This window comes from Moschus berezovskii, chromosome 24 (assembly GCF_049115385.1).
Source record: "Moschus berezovskii isolate FMDL1 chromosome 24, NW_MosBer_1.0, whole genome shotgun sequence".
Lineage (NCBI taxonomy): Eukaryota > Metazoa > Chordata > Mammalia > Artiodactyla > Moschidae > Moschus > Moschus berezovskii.
Window position 1 is genome coordinate 12,349,528 of NC_142483.1, and position 22,245 is coordinate 12,371,772.

Consider the following 22,245-nt stretch of genomic DNA (forward strand, 5'->3'; position numbering starts at 1 on the left):
ACAATTCACCTTGAGTGACTGCACATAGGGCCATTCTAATAATGGATCATGTACTAAGCTACAGGAAAAAAGGATTCCAAGAAATAGAGGTTGTACAGGTCATATTTAGTAACACTGCAATGTAGCTTGAGCAAGGAGGAAATTTCTTCGCTTTGGAAATAGATGGAAATTAAAAAGTACTTTTAAAAGAGAAAATCAAAACAAGAATTATTGATTTTTTACAAACTAATGTCAAATAAAACATAAAAAGTCTCAAATGTGGCCAAAGACATGCTGAAAGGAAAATTTAGTCTTAAAAATGTGTTTTAAAATTAAATAAAGCTGAAAAATGATTAGGCACTCAAGAAAAAAACCACAAAACAACAGAAGCATAAAAACTGATTTAAAAATATACAGAATGGGACTAAAAATGTATGAGGGAATTTTTTTTTTTACTTTAAGAAAATAACATATATAACTTTTTTACACAAATAAGTTAGAAAACTTCATTAAAACTAAAGTTGACTTCCCAAGAAAGATTACGGATCTCTAAAACATGCAAGAAATGGTAAATAGCTCAGAAAAACCAAAAATTTGTCCCCAGCTGGGCACTGGGATCAGATGGTTTTAGAGCTGCGATATAACAAACCCTTCAAAATAAAACTAAGAAGCTTCAGAAATTAGGCCATGAACACTGGCCTAGTACCTGGCATATAATAAAAACTAAATAAAAGTCTTTTAGGGGACTAGAAAGGGAACATTTTACTATTTTATGTATGTGTGTAATTTTCAAAAAAGGTATAGAGTCCTGCATATACTAATCAAAACTTTTATTTTATAAAAGCTACTTGCTAAATGGGCATTATACCTTATTAAACAACAAATAAAATATGTGATATGCAATTATACACTTAAGGGAAGACAATTGATATCTTGATGTATAAGAAGACAAATTTCTGGAGACAAATCTGTCCAACATAACTAAAAGGATCTGGATGTTATTACTTAAAAATCGCTGAATTAGAAAAGGTATTAGTGTTTAACAGATGTTTCCGCTGATGGAAAAATAAATCCTAAAAAAAAAAAAAACAAGTCTGCAAAAACATATTTATTTACAGGCCAAAATATCTCCTACTTTCAGTTCTTATATACCGTGAATGAGGTCCATATTAAATGGAAATAAAATGTTAAATTACATTAATATGCAAAAAAAGAAATTCAATTGCTCAGGTACTATATATAACTTCATATCTTTAAATGTACTCCCAGAATTATAAAAAAATAATTTATCAACTGCTACTTACAGTTATTAATAGTAAAAAGTAATATCACTGGATATGTCATTTTTTCCCCTATTGCTTTTATCACTATAGTATAATGTAGAACTTCCAATCCAGTATGTTTTGTCTCAGTATTCAAGCTCAAAGTACCTTAAAAAAATAGTTCTAGGTATCAGGTTGGTTTAAGGCTCAGCAAACAGTAATCAAACAAATGTCTTAAAATAGATTTTTTTCCTCATAAAGAGAATAAGATAGCCAAGGTTTTTTTTTTCTTTTGTAAGTTTGCTTCGGTATTACTGTTTTGTCCAATTTTTTTCTGGTTAAAAAGCCAACAAGATAAAAGGATGGTGAATGGCCTCCAGTCATTGTTATAGGTTGGTTTGTATTTGTTTAAGCCAAAAACCTTTGAAAATAGTTTTATTCTGGCAGCATATTAGATAAATTCTCAAAAATTCACATTTTCTTCAAAAAATTTTAACTGGCGAGCCTTCACACTATAAGTCACATACTGTTCACCCATGTGCTCCTGCAAATGTACCTATTTGGGAAACATAAAAAAAAAAATTAGTATATAGTAGAAAAAATATTTCTATAGTCTTAAAAGGGGTATTCTAAGCCACAATATCAAGGGTAGAAACCTTATGGGAGAATATATGTTTACATAAAAATGTAAAATGTCAAGATATCAAAAAATAAAGTCATAAGAAATACAAGATACAAGGACATTAGTTCAGTTCAGTCACTCAGTTGTGTCCGACTCTTTGCGACCCCATGAATCACAGCACACCAGGCCTCCCTATCCATCACCAACGCCCGGAGTTCACTCAAACTCATGTCCATCGAGTCGGTGATGCCATCCAGCCATCTCATTCTCTGTCGTCCCCTTCTCCTCCCGCCCTCAATCCCTCCCAGCATCAGAGTCTTTTCCAGTGAGTCAACTCTTCGCATGAGGTGGCCAAAGTATGAGTTTCAGCTTTATATACGTTAACAAAAAGATCAATACAGCAGAAAGATAAAATAATTATAAGCAATTATGTACCTAATAACAGATGAGCAAAATATATGATGCCAAACTTCACAGAATTAAAGGAAAAAGCAGTCCTACAAATAATAATTGTAAACTTCAATACACACTCTCAGTAATGGACAGCACAACCAGACAGAAGATAAGAAAACAGATGACTTGCAAGATAAAAAAAACTAATTAGACCTAACAGACATATAAGAAACATTCTACCCAAGAATAATAGGATACACATTCTTCTCAAGTGCACAAGAAACATTTTCCAGTAGAGACATATATAGTAGGCCACAAATTATGTCTCAATAGATTAAAAAGACAGATAGACATGCAAAGTATCTTCTCTGACCAAAACAGGATGACGTTAGAAACCCGTAACAGGAAGAAACTAGAAAACTCACTCATTTATGGAAATTAAACAACACACTCCAGTGCACCAAACAAAAAAAATTCACAAAGGAAACTTAAGATATTTAGAGACATGAAAATGAGAAAATACCAAAACTTAAGTGATGCACCAAAAGCAGTGCTAAGGAAGTAATTTATAGCTGTAAGTGCTTATGTTAAAAAGATTTCAAGTCAACGACCTAACTTTATAACCTAAAGTAGTAGAAAAAGAACAAATTAAACCTAAAACTAGCCAAAGGAAGCAAATAATAAAGATTAGAGCTGAGAAGAATATAACAGAACAGAATATTACAGAAAAATCAAAAAACGAAAAATTGGTTCTCAGAAGATGAACAAAATTGACAAACCTTTAGCTATACTAAGGAAAAAGACTCAAATTACTAAAATCTGAAATGGATTTGAGACATTACCACCATTCTAATGAAAATAAAAGGATTCTAAGGGAATACTATGAACAATTGTACGCCAACAAGTTGCATAATCCAGACAAAATGGACAAATTCCAAAAAACATAAAACCTATCGAAACTGAATCACGAAGAAATAGAAAATCTGAATATACCATAACTAGCAAGGAAACTGAATCAATAATCTAAACCTGCTAACAAAGGTGCTGGAACTTTGCTGCTGAATTCTGCCAAACATGTGGACAGGAACTGTTTTCAGTCCTCAAATTCTTCCAAGAGTTAAGGAGGAGGGAACACTTACTGGCACTTCAATTCATGAAGCCAGCACTGCCCTGGTGCTAGGGCCAGACGGGGAGACTATAGGAAAAGAAAAATATAAATGTATATCCCTTATGACCATTGATGCAAAAATCTTCAACAAAATACTAGATGATTAAGATGTTCATGAGAGATACTGGTTTTATGTTTCTTTCATGTAAGTGTCCTTGTTGGGTTTTGACATCACAGTTTTGGTTTTCTGAAGAAATGGAAAATGTCCCTTCTTTTTCTGTTTTCTAAAGAATTTGTATAGGATTTGTGTTATTTCTTCCTTAGATGATTGGAAGAATTCACCAGCAAAGCCATCTGGGCCTGTAGTTTTCTTTACAGGCAAGTTTTACTTTTTCTAGATGCTACGTTTAGGCTCTGTATCAAGGCTTAGTTAAATTCATAGACACAGATGTTGGAATGGTGGCTCCCAGGAGCTGGTAGGGAAAATGGGGAGTTTTCACTTAATTGGTACAGAATTTCAGTTTTGCAAAATGAAAGAAGTTCTAGAAATGGATGGGTAATGTTTGCACAATTATGTAAAACATACTTAAGGCCACTGAGTTCAGTTCAGTCGCTCAGTCATGTCTGACTCTTTGCAACCCCATGGACTGCAGCACTGAACCAAATACTTAAAAATGGTTAAAATGATAAATTTGAAGTTACGTGTACTTTACTATGATTAAAAAACCAGCATGTGTATAATACACTGTTGAACCTATAAAATAGAGAAATGTAACATATTTACGGAAATTAAACAACAGACTCCTAAACAACCAACTTTATAGAAATAAAAAAGACTAAAAAGGATTTCTATTAATAATTGCCAATTATGGATAACTTAGTTGAAATGGACAAATTCCTAGAAAGACACAGATATTAGAAGAGCAATCTGAATATAGTAAGGCACTGAATTCACCAACAAAAAACTACTCACCAAGAAAAGCCCAAGGACTTCCCTGGTGGTCCAGTAGTTAAAACTCCATCCACAATGCCAATGCAGGGTGTGAGGGTTCAATCCCTGGTTGGGGAACTAAGATCCCACATGCCATGGCAAGATGGCCAAAAGATTTATAAATACACACACATATATACATATATGTGTGTATATAGATATACACACACATATGTGACTAAACACTAAACACGTATGTGTTTAGTCACTCAGTTGTGTCAGACTCTTTGCGACCCCATAGACTATACCCCACCAGGCTCCTCTTGGAATTCTCCTCCATGGGAATTCTCCAGGCAAGAATACTGGAGTGGGTTGCCATGCCCTCCTCCAGGGGATCTTCCCAACCCAGGGATTAAACCCAGGTTTCCTGCATTGCGGGCAGATTCTTTACCATCTGAGCCACCAGGGAAGCCCATATATATATTCATATATATAAGAAAAGCCCAGGCCCAGATCCCAGATACTTTCATTGGTGAATTCTATTGCAAACATTTCAAAAAGAATTAACACCAGTTCTTCACTAATTCTTCCCCCAAAAGATGAGGGAACACGCCCCAACTCATTCTGAGGCAAGTACTGCCCTGATAACAAAACCAGTAAAAAATATCATGAAGAAAGAAAACTGAAGACCAAGATCAGTATCATGTGAACACCAACACAAAAACGCTCAACAAAGTACTAGAAACATGACTCTAGCAACATCTAATAAGCAATTTAGACCATGACCAAGCAGGATTTATCTCAGGAATATAAAGACGGTTTAACATCCAAAAACAAGTTAATGTAACATAACACATTAAAAAAAAAACAAACCACAAACATGATCACCTAAATAGAAAGCAATGGACAAACCTAACACCTTTTCATGATAAAAACACTCAGCAAACCAGAAACAGGACCTTCACCCCTAAAATATAAAATAAATAAAATACCATAGAGAATAAAACAATAAAATTAAAATAAAATTCTTAAAAAAGGGGGGGGGGACCTTCTACAACCTGAAAAAGAATATCTAAAAACTGATAGTTAACATCATAATTAATAAAGACTGCTGCATCTAAGATCAGAAACAAGATAAGGATGTTTACTCTCACCACGTCTATTCAACATTGTACTGGAGGTTCTAGCCAGGGCAAAATGATTCAGCAATTTCCACCCCTAGGAAGATACCCAAGAAAAACGAAAACATATGTCCACACAAAAACTTGTACACAAATGTTCATAACATTATTCACAATAGCCAATAAGTGGAAACAATCTAACTGTCCATCACCTGGTGAACAGAAAAACAAAGTTCAGCCATACAAAAGAATGAGTTTTCCATGTGCTCCAACGTGGATGAATCTTGAAAACATATGCTAAATGAAAGAAATCAATCACAAAAGATCACATAGCTTCTTACAATTCTACTTAAATGAAATGTCCAGGATAGGCAAATCTACAGAGAGAGAAATATTAGTGGTTGTTCAGAGCTGAAGGGCCTAAAAGACAATGAGGAATGACTCTCAGTGGGGACAGGGGCTCTTCTGGGAGTGATTAAATGTTCTAACATTGACTATGGTGGTAAATGGGCAAAACGTATGGTATGTTAATTATAACCCAAAAGGCCAGTAAAAAAATTCCATAGCACAAGCAGCTGACACAGCTAAAGTTTGGATACTTACCTCTCTTTCCAATTCATCCTCCTCTTCCAAAATATCATATACCTGCTCTAAAAGCTGAATCCCCAGGCCCCGAATTACATCAGCTCTTAAGACTTCAACTATTCTTCTGATTTTTTCAGAACCTGGCATGATAGCTAAAAAGCAACAACAACAACAGGGAAAAATGAACTTTCACCACTTCAGTAAGAACACAATGATTTTTTTAAAAAATCTTGTCATGTTAAGATTCTTTTCACTTTGACAAGAGTTTGGTTTAATGACTTCATGTATTTTTAATGACTGTACTTATGCTTCATATCTCATTACCATCTCCTAAAACTAAAAACTGCAATTGTCTAATGTGAAGAATATCCACATGAAAAATTCCAAATATGTATTTATTTACATTTATTGTTATAAATAAAATTTCATGCAACTTTTCTGGAACACAACCATTACATAAAATAAGATATATTTTTATGGAATATCCAAAGGAAATAATTTAAAAAACAAAAAAATTTGCAAACATTAGATCCTTAGTTTGATACATTTCTCCAGTAAACACATGCTCTCCAGTTTGGTGTAAAACAATAAACTGACCACCTGAAGGAAGTTCTTTAAAATGGAGTTCCTCTGCCTCTTCTGCAACTTTCCCATGAAGTATTAGCGTGTCCCGATACTTCCGATGAAGTTTAAATTCTGACACTGGATCTGGTACTGGGAGATCTTCACAGCTCTCTTTAGAGTCCAACTTCAGAGTCTGAGTCATCAGTTGTACCAAGTCAGTCATTTCATTTGTATGACCTTTACTGGGAAGAAAAGAAAAAAAAAACTGCTTCATGACAATTTTTCACTGGAAATTAAGAAGTTCGGCTTCCCAATGAACAAGTAAGTTCTTACAGACAGACCCCTCCACAAATAAGTATAAACTCTGGACAAAATACAAAAGTTAACTATGAGGGCAATGGGGAATGTATAAAATTTACAAACAGATTCTGGAGGGGAGTTAATACTTTTAGCCTAAGGACAGGTCATAGGGAGCTAAAGTACAAAAGAAAACCCACAGTCTTTCTTACCTGCAGAACCATGTACCAGAGTTCAAGACCACCACTGCCACTAGAAAGTAAATAAGGAGTCTTGGAAAGGAAAGAGCCAGAAAGAGAAGGCCCCAGTTTCTGTGTATAAATTCTGCCCAACTATTTCTAAGTAATTTAACTATATACAAGCACAAAGTTCAAGAATATTTAAAGAAATATAAAAATATCAGCACCTAATAGGATAAAGTAAACGATGTCTGGAATTGAGTCAAAAATACCAGATATGCAAAGCAGGAAAACAGCACACAATTGTGAAGAAGAAAAATCAATTAATAGAAACAGATCCAGTAGTGACACAAGTGACAATTAGTAAACAAAGGACATTAAAGAGGTTATGAAATATATATTCCATATGACCAACACAGAGGAAGGATTAGCATGTTAAGGAAAGGCAATGAAGATATAAATAAGACCCAGACTGAACTACGAATGAGAAGTACAATGTGTTGAATACATCGAATGGGATGAACAAATTAGATACTGCAGAAGAAAAGATTAGTAAACTTAAAGAGAGAGCAACAGACTCTATAAAAAATGGAACAGATGGAAATTCCTGGCAGTCCAGTGGTTAGGACACTGTGCTTTCACTGCCAAGGGTGCAGGTTCAATCCCTGGTCAGGGAACTTAGATCCCACAAGCCAAGCGGCATGACAAAAAAAAAAAGAGGGGGGCGGGGGACAGAGAAAAAAAAGTCTAAAAAAATGAACATCATCAGTGAGCTATGGGATAACTTTCAGTTCGGTTCAATTCAGTCGCTCAGTTGTGTCTGCCTCTTTGCGACCCCATGGACTGCAGCAAGCCAGGCTTCCCTGTCCATCGCCAAATCTAATATACATGTAGGATCCTCAGGAAGGCAGGAGGGGGTCCAAAAAAATATTTGAAGAAATAATGGCCAAACTGATGAAAATAATGGCCAAATTGATAAAAACTAAACCCACAGATCTAAAGACATTTTATAAGAATTCTGAATGAAAATCAGATGTGTTCACTGAAAGAGAACTTTGGTTCCAGCATATACCAAAAACCATTTACAACATTATTAATGACAGTACTATAGGTCTGAATGCTGTTATAAATGTACATTTAATATGAATTCACAAACAAATGGGACTTAAGCAAACTTATAAGCTTTTGCACAGCAAAGGAAACCATAAAAAAAGAAGAACAGATAACCTACAGGTTGGGGGAAAATATTTGCAAACAATGTGACCAACAAGGGATTAATTTCCAAAATACATAAACAGCTCATACAATTCAATAACAGCAACAACAAAACACAATAGCAAAATGGGTTGAAGACCAAAATAGACATTTCTTTAAAGAAAGGATACAGATGGTCAACAGGCATATGAAAAAATGTTTATCATTGCTAATTATTACAGAAATGCAAATCAAAACTATGATACCACCTAACACCAGTCAGAATGGCCATCATTAAGAATTCTACATATAATAAATGTTGGAGAAGTTGTAGAGAAAAGGAAACTCTCTTACACTGTTGGTAGGAATGTAAACTGGTGCAGCCACTGTGGAAAACAGTATGGAGGTTCCTCAAAAAACTGAAAATAGAGTTGCCATATGATCCAACAATCCCACTCCTAGGCATATACTTAGACAAAACTATAATTAAAAAAGATACATGTACCCTTATGTTGAAAGCAGCACTGTTTACAATAGCCAAGGCATGGAAACAATCTAGGTGTCCACCGAGAGATGAATAGACAAAGAAGATGCGAGATAGTTACTGAGCCATTAAAAAGAGTGAAATAATGCCATCTGAAGCAATATAAACGGCTTACCATACTAAGTGAAGTAAGTCAAGAGAGAAAGACAAATACCATATGACATCACTTACTTGTGAAACCTAAAATATGACATAAATGAACACACCTGTGAAACAGAAACAGACTCAAAGACAGAACAGACTTGTGGTTGCCACAGGAGCAGGGGGTGTGGGAGGGAAGGACTAGGAATTTGAGATTAGCAGATGTAAACTATTATATATAGGATGGATAAACAAGGATGGATTACTACTGTCTAGCACAGGAAACTACAGTCTATTCCTGTGGTAAACCATAGTGGAAAAAGAGTATGGAAAAGAATATACATATTCATAACTGAGTGACTTTGCTGTATATCAGAAATTAACAGAATATTGTAAATTGACTATACATCAATAAAAAATTTTTTAATTAAAAATAAAATGAATTCAAATAGAACCAATTTATGAAGGGAGATAAAAAGATAAGAACTTACCCTTCCCTGGAATCCCCATCTGATTTATCAGTTGAACTTGTAGAAGAACTTAACTCATCCTCTGAGAGACAATGGGCGAGTTTCCTTTCCTATTAATGTTTGGAAAAACAAAATCTCACATGACAACACAACTTGAATGTAACACATGAAACAGTCTTAGATGCACTGTCTAGACACAATGTGCACCTAGGTTCAATAACAGTAGAACTACTGGACATAAAAATTGAAGTTACTTTACCAAATCATGTCCTAGTTCACCCATGAAGTTCATAAGCGAACCCTAAAGAACATCACGGTGAAGTTTTATAAGTTCCTGGAAGGTCTCAACTATGAAAAAACTTCCCTTCCAGAGGAGAGGGGACAAACAATTCTGGTGTTTCAACTTCTAAGCAGAGGGCTGGTACCATAAGGAATGTTAGTAATTTAAACAAGACAGAATGCCACTTAAATTAAAAGTAACCTCAGTGTGCTCACATATGAGACTCTTTGTTAAATGCTTAAAAGGATTACCAGATATAATTATACACAAATGTTACAACTTTGGAAAATAAGACTATCTTAATTAATGAAACAACTAAATCATAGACTTTTGTTAAAGGGAAAAAAAAAATCATTAAAGGACAGGAAGTTTCCTTTTAAAAAAAATTATATGCTCCTAGAAATAACGTCAAAAACTGGAATACAGAAAATTGAATAATTATTCTCACGGTATGAATTATCAGACAAAAAAGTGAATGTGGGTTGAACACCTTGCAATTACAAATTATGCCACCAGATGGTGCTCCTATATCATCCCTGCGCCAAAAACTAAGGTACTTCAACACAAACAGGAAACAAAGGAACAATCAGCTAGGGAGACTAAAATCTGGCCAGGTTGTTTGGTCTGTTAACTGAGCAGTATAAGTGAAGTGTTGCCGAGTGGATGCCATTTGGAAGTATTATTTAAAAGACTACCTAAGAAAGATATTAACTAAACTGCCAGGTGTTTACAAGAGTGCCTGAAAAATTCACACCCTTAATGAAACAAAATATTTTAAATTATTATTGATCGGTTCTTTTCCTTATTAGAGGAAGTGTGAAAGATGTAACTTAAGTAGCATTGTTCCAGAAACAGAGCTGGCACATATGAGGTTTACCATATTAGGCTTGCCAGATGTAAACATGTCCACCATTTCCCTTGGGACTACGTAATGTACCTGAGCAACACTGCAGTCGGAAGATGACCTTCGAGCAGGGCTGAGGTGGCCTTCCTGTGGTTTCACTGGTCCCGCTGGACCCAGAGAAGCTCTCCTCACTGTAGGGCCTGAAAAAGTGACCCACCCCCAGCAGTTCTTTGTGGTGGACTGGCTTCAACAGAAGAGCGCTTTGTACTGGGGTATGGAAGACACCCCAGCAAGGGCCAGCCTAAAGGAACTCAGACAGCATATTCATCATCATTCTGGTGCTGGGGACACCTCAGCTCAAATCTCAGCTCCAGGTCTACGAGTGCCGTGACCTTGGACAAGTTACTTAACCCCTCTGACCCTTAGTCTCCTCAGCTGAAAAATATGAAAAGAGATAATGCCCTCAAAATGTTTACCACAATGTTTGAGATACTGTCAGCATTCAATAAATGGAAACTGCTAGCATATGTTGTCTTTAGATAACAGTAATAAGAATGATCGCAGCCCTCAGCCCGGGGCAGCACCATTCTCCTGGCTTCCTCTCTCTGTTCTGAGAAGAGAGCACTTCTTTGACCAGCAGACTCTAAACATGGAAACATTAAACTCTCGCTCGATTGCTTTCCTGTCTGAAATTTCCCAGTCGTTACTGCCATTCAAAGCTCTCTTGCTCTCTTTTTAGTATCCTTCTTCCTTTTAATAACACAAGTTCCAGATCCAATACTATGCTCATTGTTTAAAAGGCTTGACCAGGATATTTCAAAAATTCTTCTGAATTCGTTTCCCAAATGGATTACTGATACTAGAAATTCCTAACACCTCACAATCAGTCCAGTGCTGTGTCTGTGAGCCACACCAATAGCCTCCATTAGATGAAGGAAACAGAATAACTTTACCTCCGGGGAAGATCTCTTCCTGTGACTGCTTCAGTCGCCTCCTCTCTCTTGCTGATAATGGTCGGTCCTTTTAAAGAAAGTTAAGAGTTACTTCCATTCCTACTCACTATTCTTTTCTCTTTTTTTGGGCCACGCCACACAGCACGCAGGATCTAAGTTCCCTGAACAGGAATCAAACCTGCACACCCTGCATTGGACGTGTGGAGTCTTAACCACTGGACCACCAGGGAAGTTAACCACTGGACCACCAGGGAAGTTTTCCCTATTCACTCTTCTTATAACACCTACAATATATGACATATCATCCAGCACTACACAAACCTTTAAGGAGTGTCCCTTTTTTTCATTTTTAAAACTTAATTCATATATGTATGTATCTTTGGCTGTGATGGGTCTCCGTTGCTGTGCGGGCTTCTCTCTAGCTGCAGTGAGCGGGGGCTACTCTCTAGCTGTGTTATACACGCTTCTCACGGTGGTGGCTTCTCTTGTTGCAGAGCACAGGTTCTAGGACCCACAGGCTTCAATTGTTGTGGCACAGAGGCGCACGGACTTCAGTAGTTGCAGCACACAGGCTTAGCTACCCTATGGCATGTGGAATCTTCCCGGACCAGGGATCGAATCCATGTCCCCCACATTGGCAGGCTAATTCTTAACCACCGGACTACTTCTGTGAAGGGAAGTCTGGAGTGTCCATTTGAAACTAGTTCACATCAGGGTTACAACTACTTGCCAGTACGATCAGAGCCCTCATTTCTAGGAAGAACTCATTTGTCTAAGGGGAAATGGGAATTCTGCTTTCCTACACTCAGAATCTACTTGGTCTCCTTAATTAACTAGAAGTGACAAGCTCTGGAATGATAGAAGCTGTCCAGTTCAATCAAAGCTTCTGTTGAGAATCACAAATTTGCACTTTCCAGTGTTTGGCAAAAAGCAGACCTAAGATGTTTTCACATAAAACCTCACAATATAAGCAGTGTTTATTTTACCAAAAAGCTTTATAATCAGGTTTTTTTTTTAAAAATCCAACATATACTCTCACAAACCTTTGATGATGCTATCTCACTGCCCCTCGAAGTGTTCACAGATCCAGTGACCACTCTACTTTGGTTTTCAGCATCTTTTTGTGTTGATGTGCATTCCATTTTTCCAACAGTGGGAAGAGAAGGCAAAAGGCAAGATGGAGTCTCTTGGAACTTAAATAATTAACAAAGAGGGGGAGATTATAAATTTCATATACTATCCACCTGCAAAGGTCACCCACGGGTACATTTATGTATTTGTCAGTGATTCCCTCTCAGAACTTTAAAACACTGAATTTTGGGGGAAAAGAAACTCAGCCAAAAGTGAATGACCACTTAAGAAACTATACAGAGAGGGTGCCTGTGAAAGTTACTTCCAGAAATGAGAGGGTAACACGATCTCATGCAGAAGTTGAGGGAGAAACTATTCATTAACATGACATAGGAGGAATCAGAGATTTATCTTTGTCGGCCTGTTCCTTTAACTCTCAAAATGAACTGTCCATCCTTGCTGGAGAAGGTAAAATTCTTACTTTGCTTCCAACTCACTGACATTTAATAATTAATACTTAGCATTTCTACCTTTCTCCGTATGTTCCTCAGATTTTGTGTACCTTTTTGGCACATCATTCTAAATAGAAATGGAGCTTCCTAAAATCTGTTTCACAAGCAGCAGCACGGTGACTTATTCCAAAGAGATCTCTGCTGACCTGTCTCTTTTCCCCACTGAACTCAGTGTGTTCTCTTTTCTTCTGCCGCCGCTGTCGAGACTGGGAAGGTCCAAACCCAGAGCTGTGTGGCTGGAAAGCTGGGTGGATTCTGTCCTGTTTTCCTGTAACACACTCACCAGCAACTTGATCCTTAAAAATAGGAAAATGAAATAAACAAACAAACAAAAAACCAAAGTAAAATAGTGAAACAGTCTTTTGAACTCCTAAATGGCCAAACCCTCCATATCTATTCTTAAAATTAAAAATGAAAGCAGGAACTGTCTCAAAATGAATGCTTATTTTCAGTGTTGATAGCCAAAGACCAAATGTTGGCATCAGTTATCCATGTATTCTGGGTTTTCTTCTCTTTTCCCAAATAAAAATAATTTTTTTCAGTTAAATTACTCAGATTGTTATAACCTGAAATTTCCAATGATCAATTTAGTTATAGGTTCTCTATTCAGAAAACGAACAAATGTTTTTAATATACACATATGTCCCAAGTAAACATTAGTTATGTGGATATCCTCTGTAAACACCACGAAAACACCATGACTTTGGATTTAGATGGAGTCACATCTCCCTGAACTTTTGTTTCCCCATCTACAAATGGGTACAATGCTTCACACTGATCACGTGAATACTGGAGGATTAGAGGAGAGTGGGCGCTATAGTAATTAATACCATTTCTAGCACATATTAGATGCTCAGAAATCAGGAACAATTTCTAGCAGTAGTAAAGATAAAATAAATTAACTTTTAAATTATAAAGATCACCAAGGACTTGGTATTTTTATTTGGATAGCTGGTTTGAGAAACCAAACATTAAAATAAAATAGCTTCTTACATTAATTTTTAATTTTTAACTATCAGAATATCTAAGTTTTCAAGAAGATGGACACTGGTAATCAAATGTCATTTAATCAACACAATTTTTATCAAAAAAGTCCACTATGTGGTTCATTTGAGAAAGAGAAAGGAACAATGTGATATGCTAGTTAAACAAGGATGTTACGTGTTTGTCGCTCAGTTGGGTCCGACTCTTAGTGACCCTATGGACTACAGACCACCAGGCTCCTCTGTCCATGGAATTCTCTAGTCAAAAATACTGGAGTGGGTAGTCATTCACTTCTCCAGGTGATCTTCCCAACCTAGGGATCAAATCACGGTCTCCTGCATTGCAGGCAGATTCTTTACCATGTGAGCCAACAGGGCCCAGATAATAAAAAATGAGTGATTTAATTCTTAAAAGTGAAATAAATGTTTCTCTGCTGGTATTAAGTACAGAATATTTAAAGCTTACACATACAAGAGTAACTGTTCAAATGAATTAAGGAGTTTTTCCACGAAATCCAATTGGTCTTGAAAAAAAAGTCTTCCACTGTTATCAACAACAATACAATAATAACAACAACAAAAAAGAAATGCCAGGCATGAAATTCTATCAAACAAAACAAAAAAACCCTGCCCTCTAAAGCCTGATGTAAGAAACACATTAATCAGGAACAAAACAAGGATATCAATTCTTATCAGTTTTATTCAACAATGTACTAGAGGTTCTAGCCAGGGAAATTAGATAAGAAGAAAGTAAGAAATACAGATTAAAAAGGAAAAAGGATCTCAATTTGTAGATGATGTGATATTATATTCAGAAAATTCTAATAAATACATTATTAAAAGGTTATTAAACGAATAAATGAGTTAAGCAAGGCTGTAGGATAAAAATTTAATATATAAAAATTAATATTTCTATACCAAGCAATGTATACTACAAAAATGAAATTATGAAAACAATTCCATTTACAATAGAATCAGAATTTAACAAAAAAAGCACAAGACTGGGACTTTCCTGGTGGCCCAATGGTTGAGAGTCTGCCTTCCAGTTCAGGGGACACAGGTTCAATCGCTAATCAGGGAACTAAGATCCCACATTCTGGCTTTCTTTCTACCCACAGTTACCCATTCACTTGGAAGACTAAAGACGAATGATGCAGAAATAGGAAAAGAACACACTAATAGAGAATTGCAAGTACCCTATACCAGGGCAAAGAAAGGATCCAAGAATTCCTCAGGTCCCATCCTTTGGTCTGTTACATTTAAACTCTTATATGGAAATAACAGATTTTCCTAAAAGCACAAGAACACAACCCACATCTTTGTAACTGCACTGTTCAATCCTCTCTCTGAAACCAACACCTTGTGCGTGTCACTCACCTGGTCTTTTGGTAAATTCTGGTCTTTGTTTAGGGGCTGCAGAGGCTTCACTGGGTCATTCCTTTCTCCAGTGACACAGTGAGAGGACGATGTGGGACTTCGGTTTCCAGGTAGAGCACTGGGTTTGCTGTTCTCCTGCAACACTTCCTTTACTTGAGAAATATTACATTTACCTTCCAGTTCATTAGGGGCGTCTAGGTGTCTTGGTGGATTCTCTTGAACTAAGCCGTCATTCATCAAGTTCCTCCTGTCTGTAGGTAAGATGTCAATATTCACCCTGCTGATTGTGGCTAGTGAGTCTGCAGTATTGCTTATGTCTGGTTTGTAGGTGTGGTCTTTCAGACTTGTGGGTATCTTCAAGGGGCCAATGACTACAGGCTTCTCCTGGAACAAACATTCATCTTCACCCTGAGTGAAAACATGCTTCCAAGTTATTATATACACCATATAAAAAATTTAACTCAAAATGGTGCTGCAAACTTCCTCAGGAAGTTAAACATGGAATAATCATAAGGCCCAACAATCCCACTCCAAGGTATGTGCCCCAAGAACTAAAAGTACAGACTCAAACAGGTATTTCTACACCAATGTTTATAGCAGCAGTAGTCACAATGGCAAAAAGATGAAACAATCCAAATGGCCATTAGCAGGTGAATTATTAAATAAATATGGTATATACATATAATGGAATATTATAAAGCCATAGAAAAGAATGAAGTTCTGATAACATGCTGCTGCTGCTGCTAAGTCACTTCAGTCGTGTCCAACTCTGTGTGACCCCATAGATGGAAGCCCACCAGGCTCCCCCTTCCCTGGGATTCTCCAGGCAAGAACACTGGAGTGGGTTGCCATTTCCTTCTCCAATGTGAAAGTGAAAAGTGAAAGTGAAATCGCTCAGTCGTGTCCGACCCTTAGCGACCCCATGGACTGCAGCCTACCAGGCTCCTCCATCCATGGGATTTTCTAGGCAAGAGTACTGGAGTGGCTTGCCATTGCCTACAATGTGAATAATATTTGAAAACTTGCTAAGTGGAATAAACAAGGAGCTAGACATAGAGGAAAAAATGTGTTTCATTCCATTTATATGAGGCACCTATAATAGGCAAATTCAGAGACAGAAAGTAGGTTTCTGTCTGCCAGGGTAACCAGAGTTTGGGAGTAGGAGGAACAGGGAGCAACATTTCTGTTTGGAATGATGAAAGGTTTTGCAAGATATGGTGAACGGCAGCACAACATTGTGAATGTAATTAAAAGACTACTGAATTGTATGCTTTAAAATGGTACAAAATGAAATTAATTGGTTAAAAATGGTATAAATGGTAAATTTTACATTACATATGCAGGAGACGCGGGTTTGATCCCTGGGTTGGGATAGTCCCCTGGAGAAGGAAACAGCAACCCACTTGAGTATTCTTGCCTGGGAAATCCCATGGACAGAGGAGCCTGGTGGGCTACAGTCCATGGGGTCACAAAGAGTTGGACACAACTTAGCAACTAAACAACAAGTATTTTACAATAATACAAAATTGTGAATGGATCATTATGTAAATATATGAGCGAAAACTATAAAAATCCTGTAAGAAAACACAGGCATATATCTTCATGACCTTGGATTTGGCAAGGGATTCTTAGATATGAGTATGGGCAACAAAAGAAAAAAACATATATTAGACTTCATCAAAATTGAAAATTGTGCATAAGAGGATATTATCTATCAAGATATTGAAAGGACAATCCACAGAACAGAAGGAGATATTTCTGAATCATATATCTAATGAGGGTCTAGTATCCATACTATAGAAAGAACTCTTAGGGCTCAACCATAAAAAAAAAAATCCAATTAAAAAATGGGCAAAGGACTTAATAGATATTTCTCCAAAAAAGGCTTTCAAATGGCCAAAAAGTTCTATATCGTTAGTCAAGGGCAAATCAAAATTACAATAACATACCACTTCACATCCACTAGGATGGCTAGAATTGGAAAAACAGAAAATAACAAGAGCTGGTGAAGTTGAAGAGAAATTAGATTTCTCAGGAATTGCTGGTAAAAATGTGAAATGAAACACTAAGGAGAAACAGTATGGTCATTTCTCAAAAAGTTAAACGTCGGATTACCATATGACCCAGCAATTTCTTTCCTAGATATTATACCCAAAAGAATTAAAAACAGATATTCAAACAAATATTGTACACAAGTGTTCACAGCAATAGCCAAAAGATGAAAACAACCCAATATCTACCAGTGAATGAATGGATAAACAAATTGTGGTATACAAATACAATGGAGTATTACTCAGACATAAAAATAAATGAAGTATTGACACATGCTACCTGGATGAACCTCAAAAACATGCTAAGTGAAAGAAGCCAGACACAAAAGTTTACATATTGTAGGATTCCATTTATATCAAATATTCAGAACAGGCAAACCCGTACAAACAGAAAACACACTGGTGTTTTATAGGGACTGGTCGGAGAAGGGAATGGGCAGTGACAACTTAATAAGTATGGGGTTTCCTTCTGAGGTGGTGAAACTGTTTTGGAATGATGTGACAGAGGTGATGGCTACACAGTCCTATGAATATAATGAATGCAATTAACTGTTCACTATAAAATGGTTAACTTTATTTTATATAAATTTCACCTCAATTAAAAAACTTTCTTAAAGTTATTACAGCACTGACTTCACAAACATTTTATTATTAATAGGCATTTGATTAGTTCCCCAGTATTCCTTCTTTACACTATAAAATTAACAGAAATCTAATGAAACTTAATCATTTCACATAGAATAACTAGCTTAGGTAACAAATCATTTTAATAATTTCTAGAACACATAGCCTTTAAAAAGAGACATACCATTACATATGTCTTGGAGCTCTCAGAAGAGTGTGGTTGAGGGGGAACTACTTCATGACTTAATTCAAACTTTCCAGGAACCACTGCAGCCACAGGCTTGGATTCAGAGTCACCATTTTTAATATTATTTTTGGAGGTTTTTCTTTATGAGGAAGAAAGAAGAAAAAGTTATTATTAATACAATGAAGTTTAAAGGTTTCTATATATGTGAGGAAATGTGCATACATGTTACAACTCCTTTATAGAACTTCTTTTCTTCTTCTTTTCTTTTTTGGCCACACCACACAGCTTGCGAGATCTCAGTTCCCCAACAAGGGATAGAACGTGGGCCTCCTGCAGTGGACATCTAGAATCCTAACCACTGGACTGCCAGGGAATTCCCATATAACTGCTCCTTTTATGGAGAAGAGTGTTCTAAAAACCAGGGAGCATTCAACAAAACACTTGACCAGTAATCTCCAAAAACAATGAAGGTCATGAAAAACAAAGAAACTAAGAAATTGTCAGAGACCCAAGTTGACTAAAGAGAAATGAGGAGTAATATGGTATGTTGGACTGGATCCTGAAGCAAAAAGAAGGACATTAATAGAAAAACTGGTGAAAGCCAAATAAAGTCTGTAGTTTAGTCAACATCAGGTACTGACGTTTTCTTAGTTCTGACCAATGTACCATGGTAATATAAGATGTTGATAGGGGAAACTGAGTGAGGGTTATATAGAAACTCTCTGCTTTCTCTCTGCAACTTTCTTGTAAATATAAATTTTACATTGTTCTAAAATTTTACATCTATGAAAAATTGTCTCAAAATTAGAAACACCAGGATTATTTTCATCTTCAAGTTTCACATTGGTAATAACACACAACTGCTTGGCCAAGTTTAAAAGTAAAAATGACTGGTGTACTCAGCCTTGATTTGCAGAATAAATGTTTACAGGAATAATATCCCCAACTGTTTTACAATGGAGCTAAACCTTTGGAGAATTCAAGGAGAGCATGAAGACCAAAGGTACAGAAGGCCAAAGGTCTGCTGGTGGTAAATTATAGGCAATGTAAACAAAAATATGATCCTCCTTTATTCCCTGGGGCCTCTCTAACATTGCCTCCCAATTAACAAGTCAAAAGGCAGAGACTGTGAAGGTCTTGTCCAGCTCTAAGTCTTAGATTCTGGAACAGCTATTTAGCGAAGGTAGGACCTGCAAGTCAAAGAATTCTATATGAGTGAAGAAGGAACCTTATAAAAGCCCTATGAAATTTGAGTACTATTTTTTAAATGCAACTATTATCTTATGCAGCATATAATGTAATAGGCTTCTTAGATGATCTGTCATTTTAATATGATTTGTAAAACATACATCCTTTTAAAGGATTCATACTCAATATGCTTTGGAACTCTCAGAGGGATGTGAAAGTGATTCCTCCAATGGTTTTCCAGATTTCTGAGTTTACCAATTAAGCAAATCTCAACACTTGTTCTAATCATGCAATTCTACTTCATGTTTTTAAAAAACTCACCATAAATTCTCACACATGAAAATTAGAAAAACCACCCTCTTTTATTCCACCTATTTAGCCCAGCTATATGCAAGGGAAATATCTTACGCCTTCGTGGCCTCCAGAAACAAGGATATTTGGCGCTTTATGTAAGGCTGCCTCAAGATGCTCCTCACAGAAGGTCTTTCTTCAGGTCTCTTGCTCAGCATAGTTCTTATCAGTTCTGCCAGCTCTGGGCTGTAATCTTCTGGCATGGGTGGCAGCTACAAAGAGAAATCCAACCACAGGGATGACTAACAGTCTTAAGAAAAGTAAAAGATGGTAGAGATTTCTCAATGTACATTTTTTTAAATCATTATCCACAGGAGCAGAAAATAACCAGCATATTAGTTTACAGGAAGCTGATATGGCATCTTGGTTATAACAGCAAGTTGTACAATTATAAAATTTATCTTTCAAACCAGCAATTCCATTTGAGGACTGTCTCCTTTATAAATAAAAGCATGAGTTCCTAAAGATTTAGATGCCAGGATATCCACTTCAGTGTTGTTCTTATAGTAGTGAATGACTGGAAATAACGTAAATGGCCATCCATAGGGTACTTGAGGAATAGAGTACGGAGGGTGTGTTTGTGTGTGTGTGTGTCAGAAATGGCCATCCATAGGGTACTTGAGGAATAGAGTATGATGGGTGTGTGTGTGTGTGTGTGTGTGTGTGTGTGTGTGTGTGTGTGACATAAATGGCCATCCATAGGGTACTTGAGGAATAGAGTATGGGGGTGTGTGTGTGTGTGTGTGTGTGTGACGTAAATGGCCATCCATAGGGTACTTGGGGAATAGAGTATGGGGTGTGTGTGTGTGTGTGCATGCGCGTGCACTCAGCCATGTCCAACTCTTTGTGACCCCACAGACTGTAGCCCACCACCCAGGCAAGAATACTGCAGTGAGTTGCCATTTCCTGCTCCAGGGAATCTTCCGGATCCAGAGATTAAACCTGTGACTCTTGTATCTCCTGCACTGGCAGGTGTATTCTTTAACACTAGTGCCACCTGGGAAGTCCCATACCTCCTAATAAAATACCAGTTAGCCTTTAAAAAAATAAAAGACTTACAGATACCAACTTGGAAAGATGTCCCTCATATGTTAAGTCAGAAAAGCAGGTTGTGTACAACAGTGTGTGTAGCCTGATTTCATGTCAGTTACTTTTTTAAACATACATACCCAGAGCAAAGTCTGTATAAAGACAGGGAAAGCCAGGAGGGCTATGCAACAAATGGTCACCAATGGTTATCTCCAAGGAATGGAAATGGATGAAAACAGAGAGGAATTTCACCCCTTTCTTTTTTGGTTCTTTAAGCAGTGGAATTATTAAGTAGTGGAAATAAAAAGTAAATTTTACTTTTTATGTGTTTTTTTTTTCAAATTAAAACATTAAATGTGTCTTGGTGTAATATTAAAATCAGTAAGTGATTCATAGCCTTATGATTCAAAACTTAAAGGTGTGTGGATGCCTGACACTGCAGACAGCAACCAGTCTCATGAAATTCATATATAAAATTTGTCACTTTAGCATCTATCATACACAGTGTTTTCTGCAATTTTTAAACTAGTTGCTAGTGATTATGATGATTATCAAAGGAACAACAAGTTCAGACAGAGTAGAATCATTGTAAATGGGGTTCATTTAACCATAAAGTACCTAGGAGACACTACCAATAGTCTCAGGGCATCTGCACATCCTAAGGCTATAAGGTTGCAGGTTTCAAGAAACCAATTCTTCAGAGCCAGTCAGCCACCTTAAATTAATATCAAGGAAAGATCACTTCCTTCTCCTATAGTTCAACCTTCCCCATACACGGGACCCACCATTCTTAACTATCCACCCAATTATCCCTTTTACCAGTAGCTACTTTCAAAGTTAGATTACATTAACCTTGCTCCGTATATTAAAAACAACTAGTTCCAAAATATTCTTTACCTTTCCTTCAATAATCCGATAAACTAAAGAATTCATGTCTTTTGCATTGAAAGCATGCTTCAGGGTGGCCATTTCATAAACACAGCATCCCAGAGCCCAAACATCAGACTAGAAAAAAAAAATTAGTAAATGGTGAAATATCAGAATGCCTTATTTACATTTTCCTCTTTTAAAAAAAAAAAACAAAAGACATTTTCCTTAAATTAATTCACAGAGAATTCATCTGACTTACTACTATTCTGATGGATTCTAAAATTATGAATACTGCCCTAGAGATGAGGTGAGCTGGCAGAAACAGCCCAATCCTACCTTGTAGTTGTAGGGTTTGTTGGAAAACAATTCAGGGCTCATATAGTACGGTGTGCCAATGAGGGTGCTAGCCATGTCACAGTGGTTCTCAAGCACTCGGGCAATTCCAAGGTCACCCACTTTGATGATATTTGTTCTTGTCAGGAAGACATTTTGGGTTTTTAGATCTCGGTGGAGGATGTGTTTTTCATGTAAATACTGAAGAAAAAGAACATTGTATTCAATATAAATATACTTGTCAACTTATTTTTGACTTCTT

The 22,245-nt window shown here is 36.6% G+C and overlaps 1 protein-coding gene across 3 annotated transcripts in view; it reads right to left on the reverse strand.

Annotated features, from left to right (window-relative positions):
• Positions 1–792: 792 nt before the first annotated feature.
• The window catches only part of NEK4 (NIMA related kinase 4), a 28,200-nt gene continuing 6,747 nt past the window's right edge, over positions 793–22,245 (reverse strand). The window contains exons 3-15 of one of the 3 annotated variants that reach the window (XM_055414035.2): positions 21,987–22,184; positions 21,678–21,785; positions 19,809–19,963; positions 18,210–18,351; positions 15,351–15,758; positions 13,137–13,286; positions 12,451–12,600; positions 11,408–11,474; positions 10,548–10,654; positions 9,352–9,440; positions 6,602–6,807; positions 6,020–6,153; positions 793–1,797 (exon numbers count right to left, since the gene is read on the reverse strand). In XM_055414035.2, the coding sequence (XP_055270010.2) occupies positions 1,705–1,797; positions 6,020–6,153; positions 6,602–6,807; positions 9,352–9,440; positions 10,548–10,654; positions 11,408–11,474; positions 12,451–12,600; positions 13,137–13,286; positions 15,351–15,758; positions 18,210–18,351; positions 19,809–19,963; positions 21,678–21,785; positions 21,987–22,184 (2,007 nt within the window). In that variant the 3' untranslated portion in view covers positions 793–1,704. The other 2 variants (XM_055414034.2, XM_088831859.1) reach the window with 2 other exon arrangements.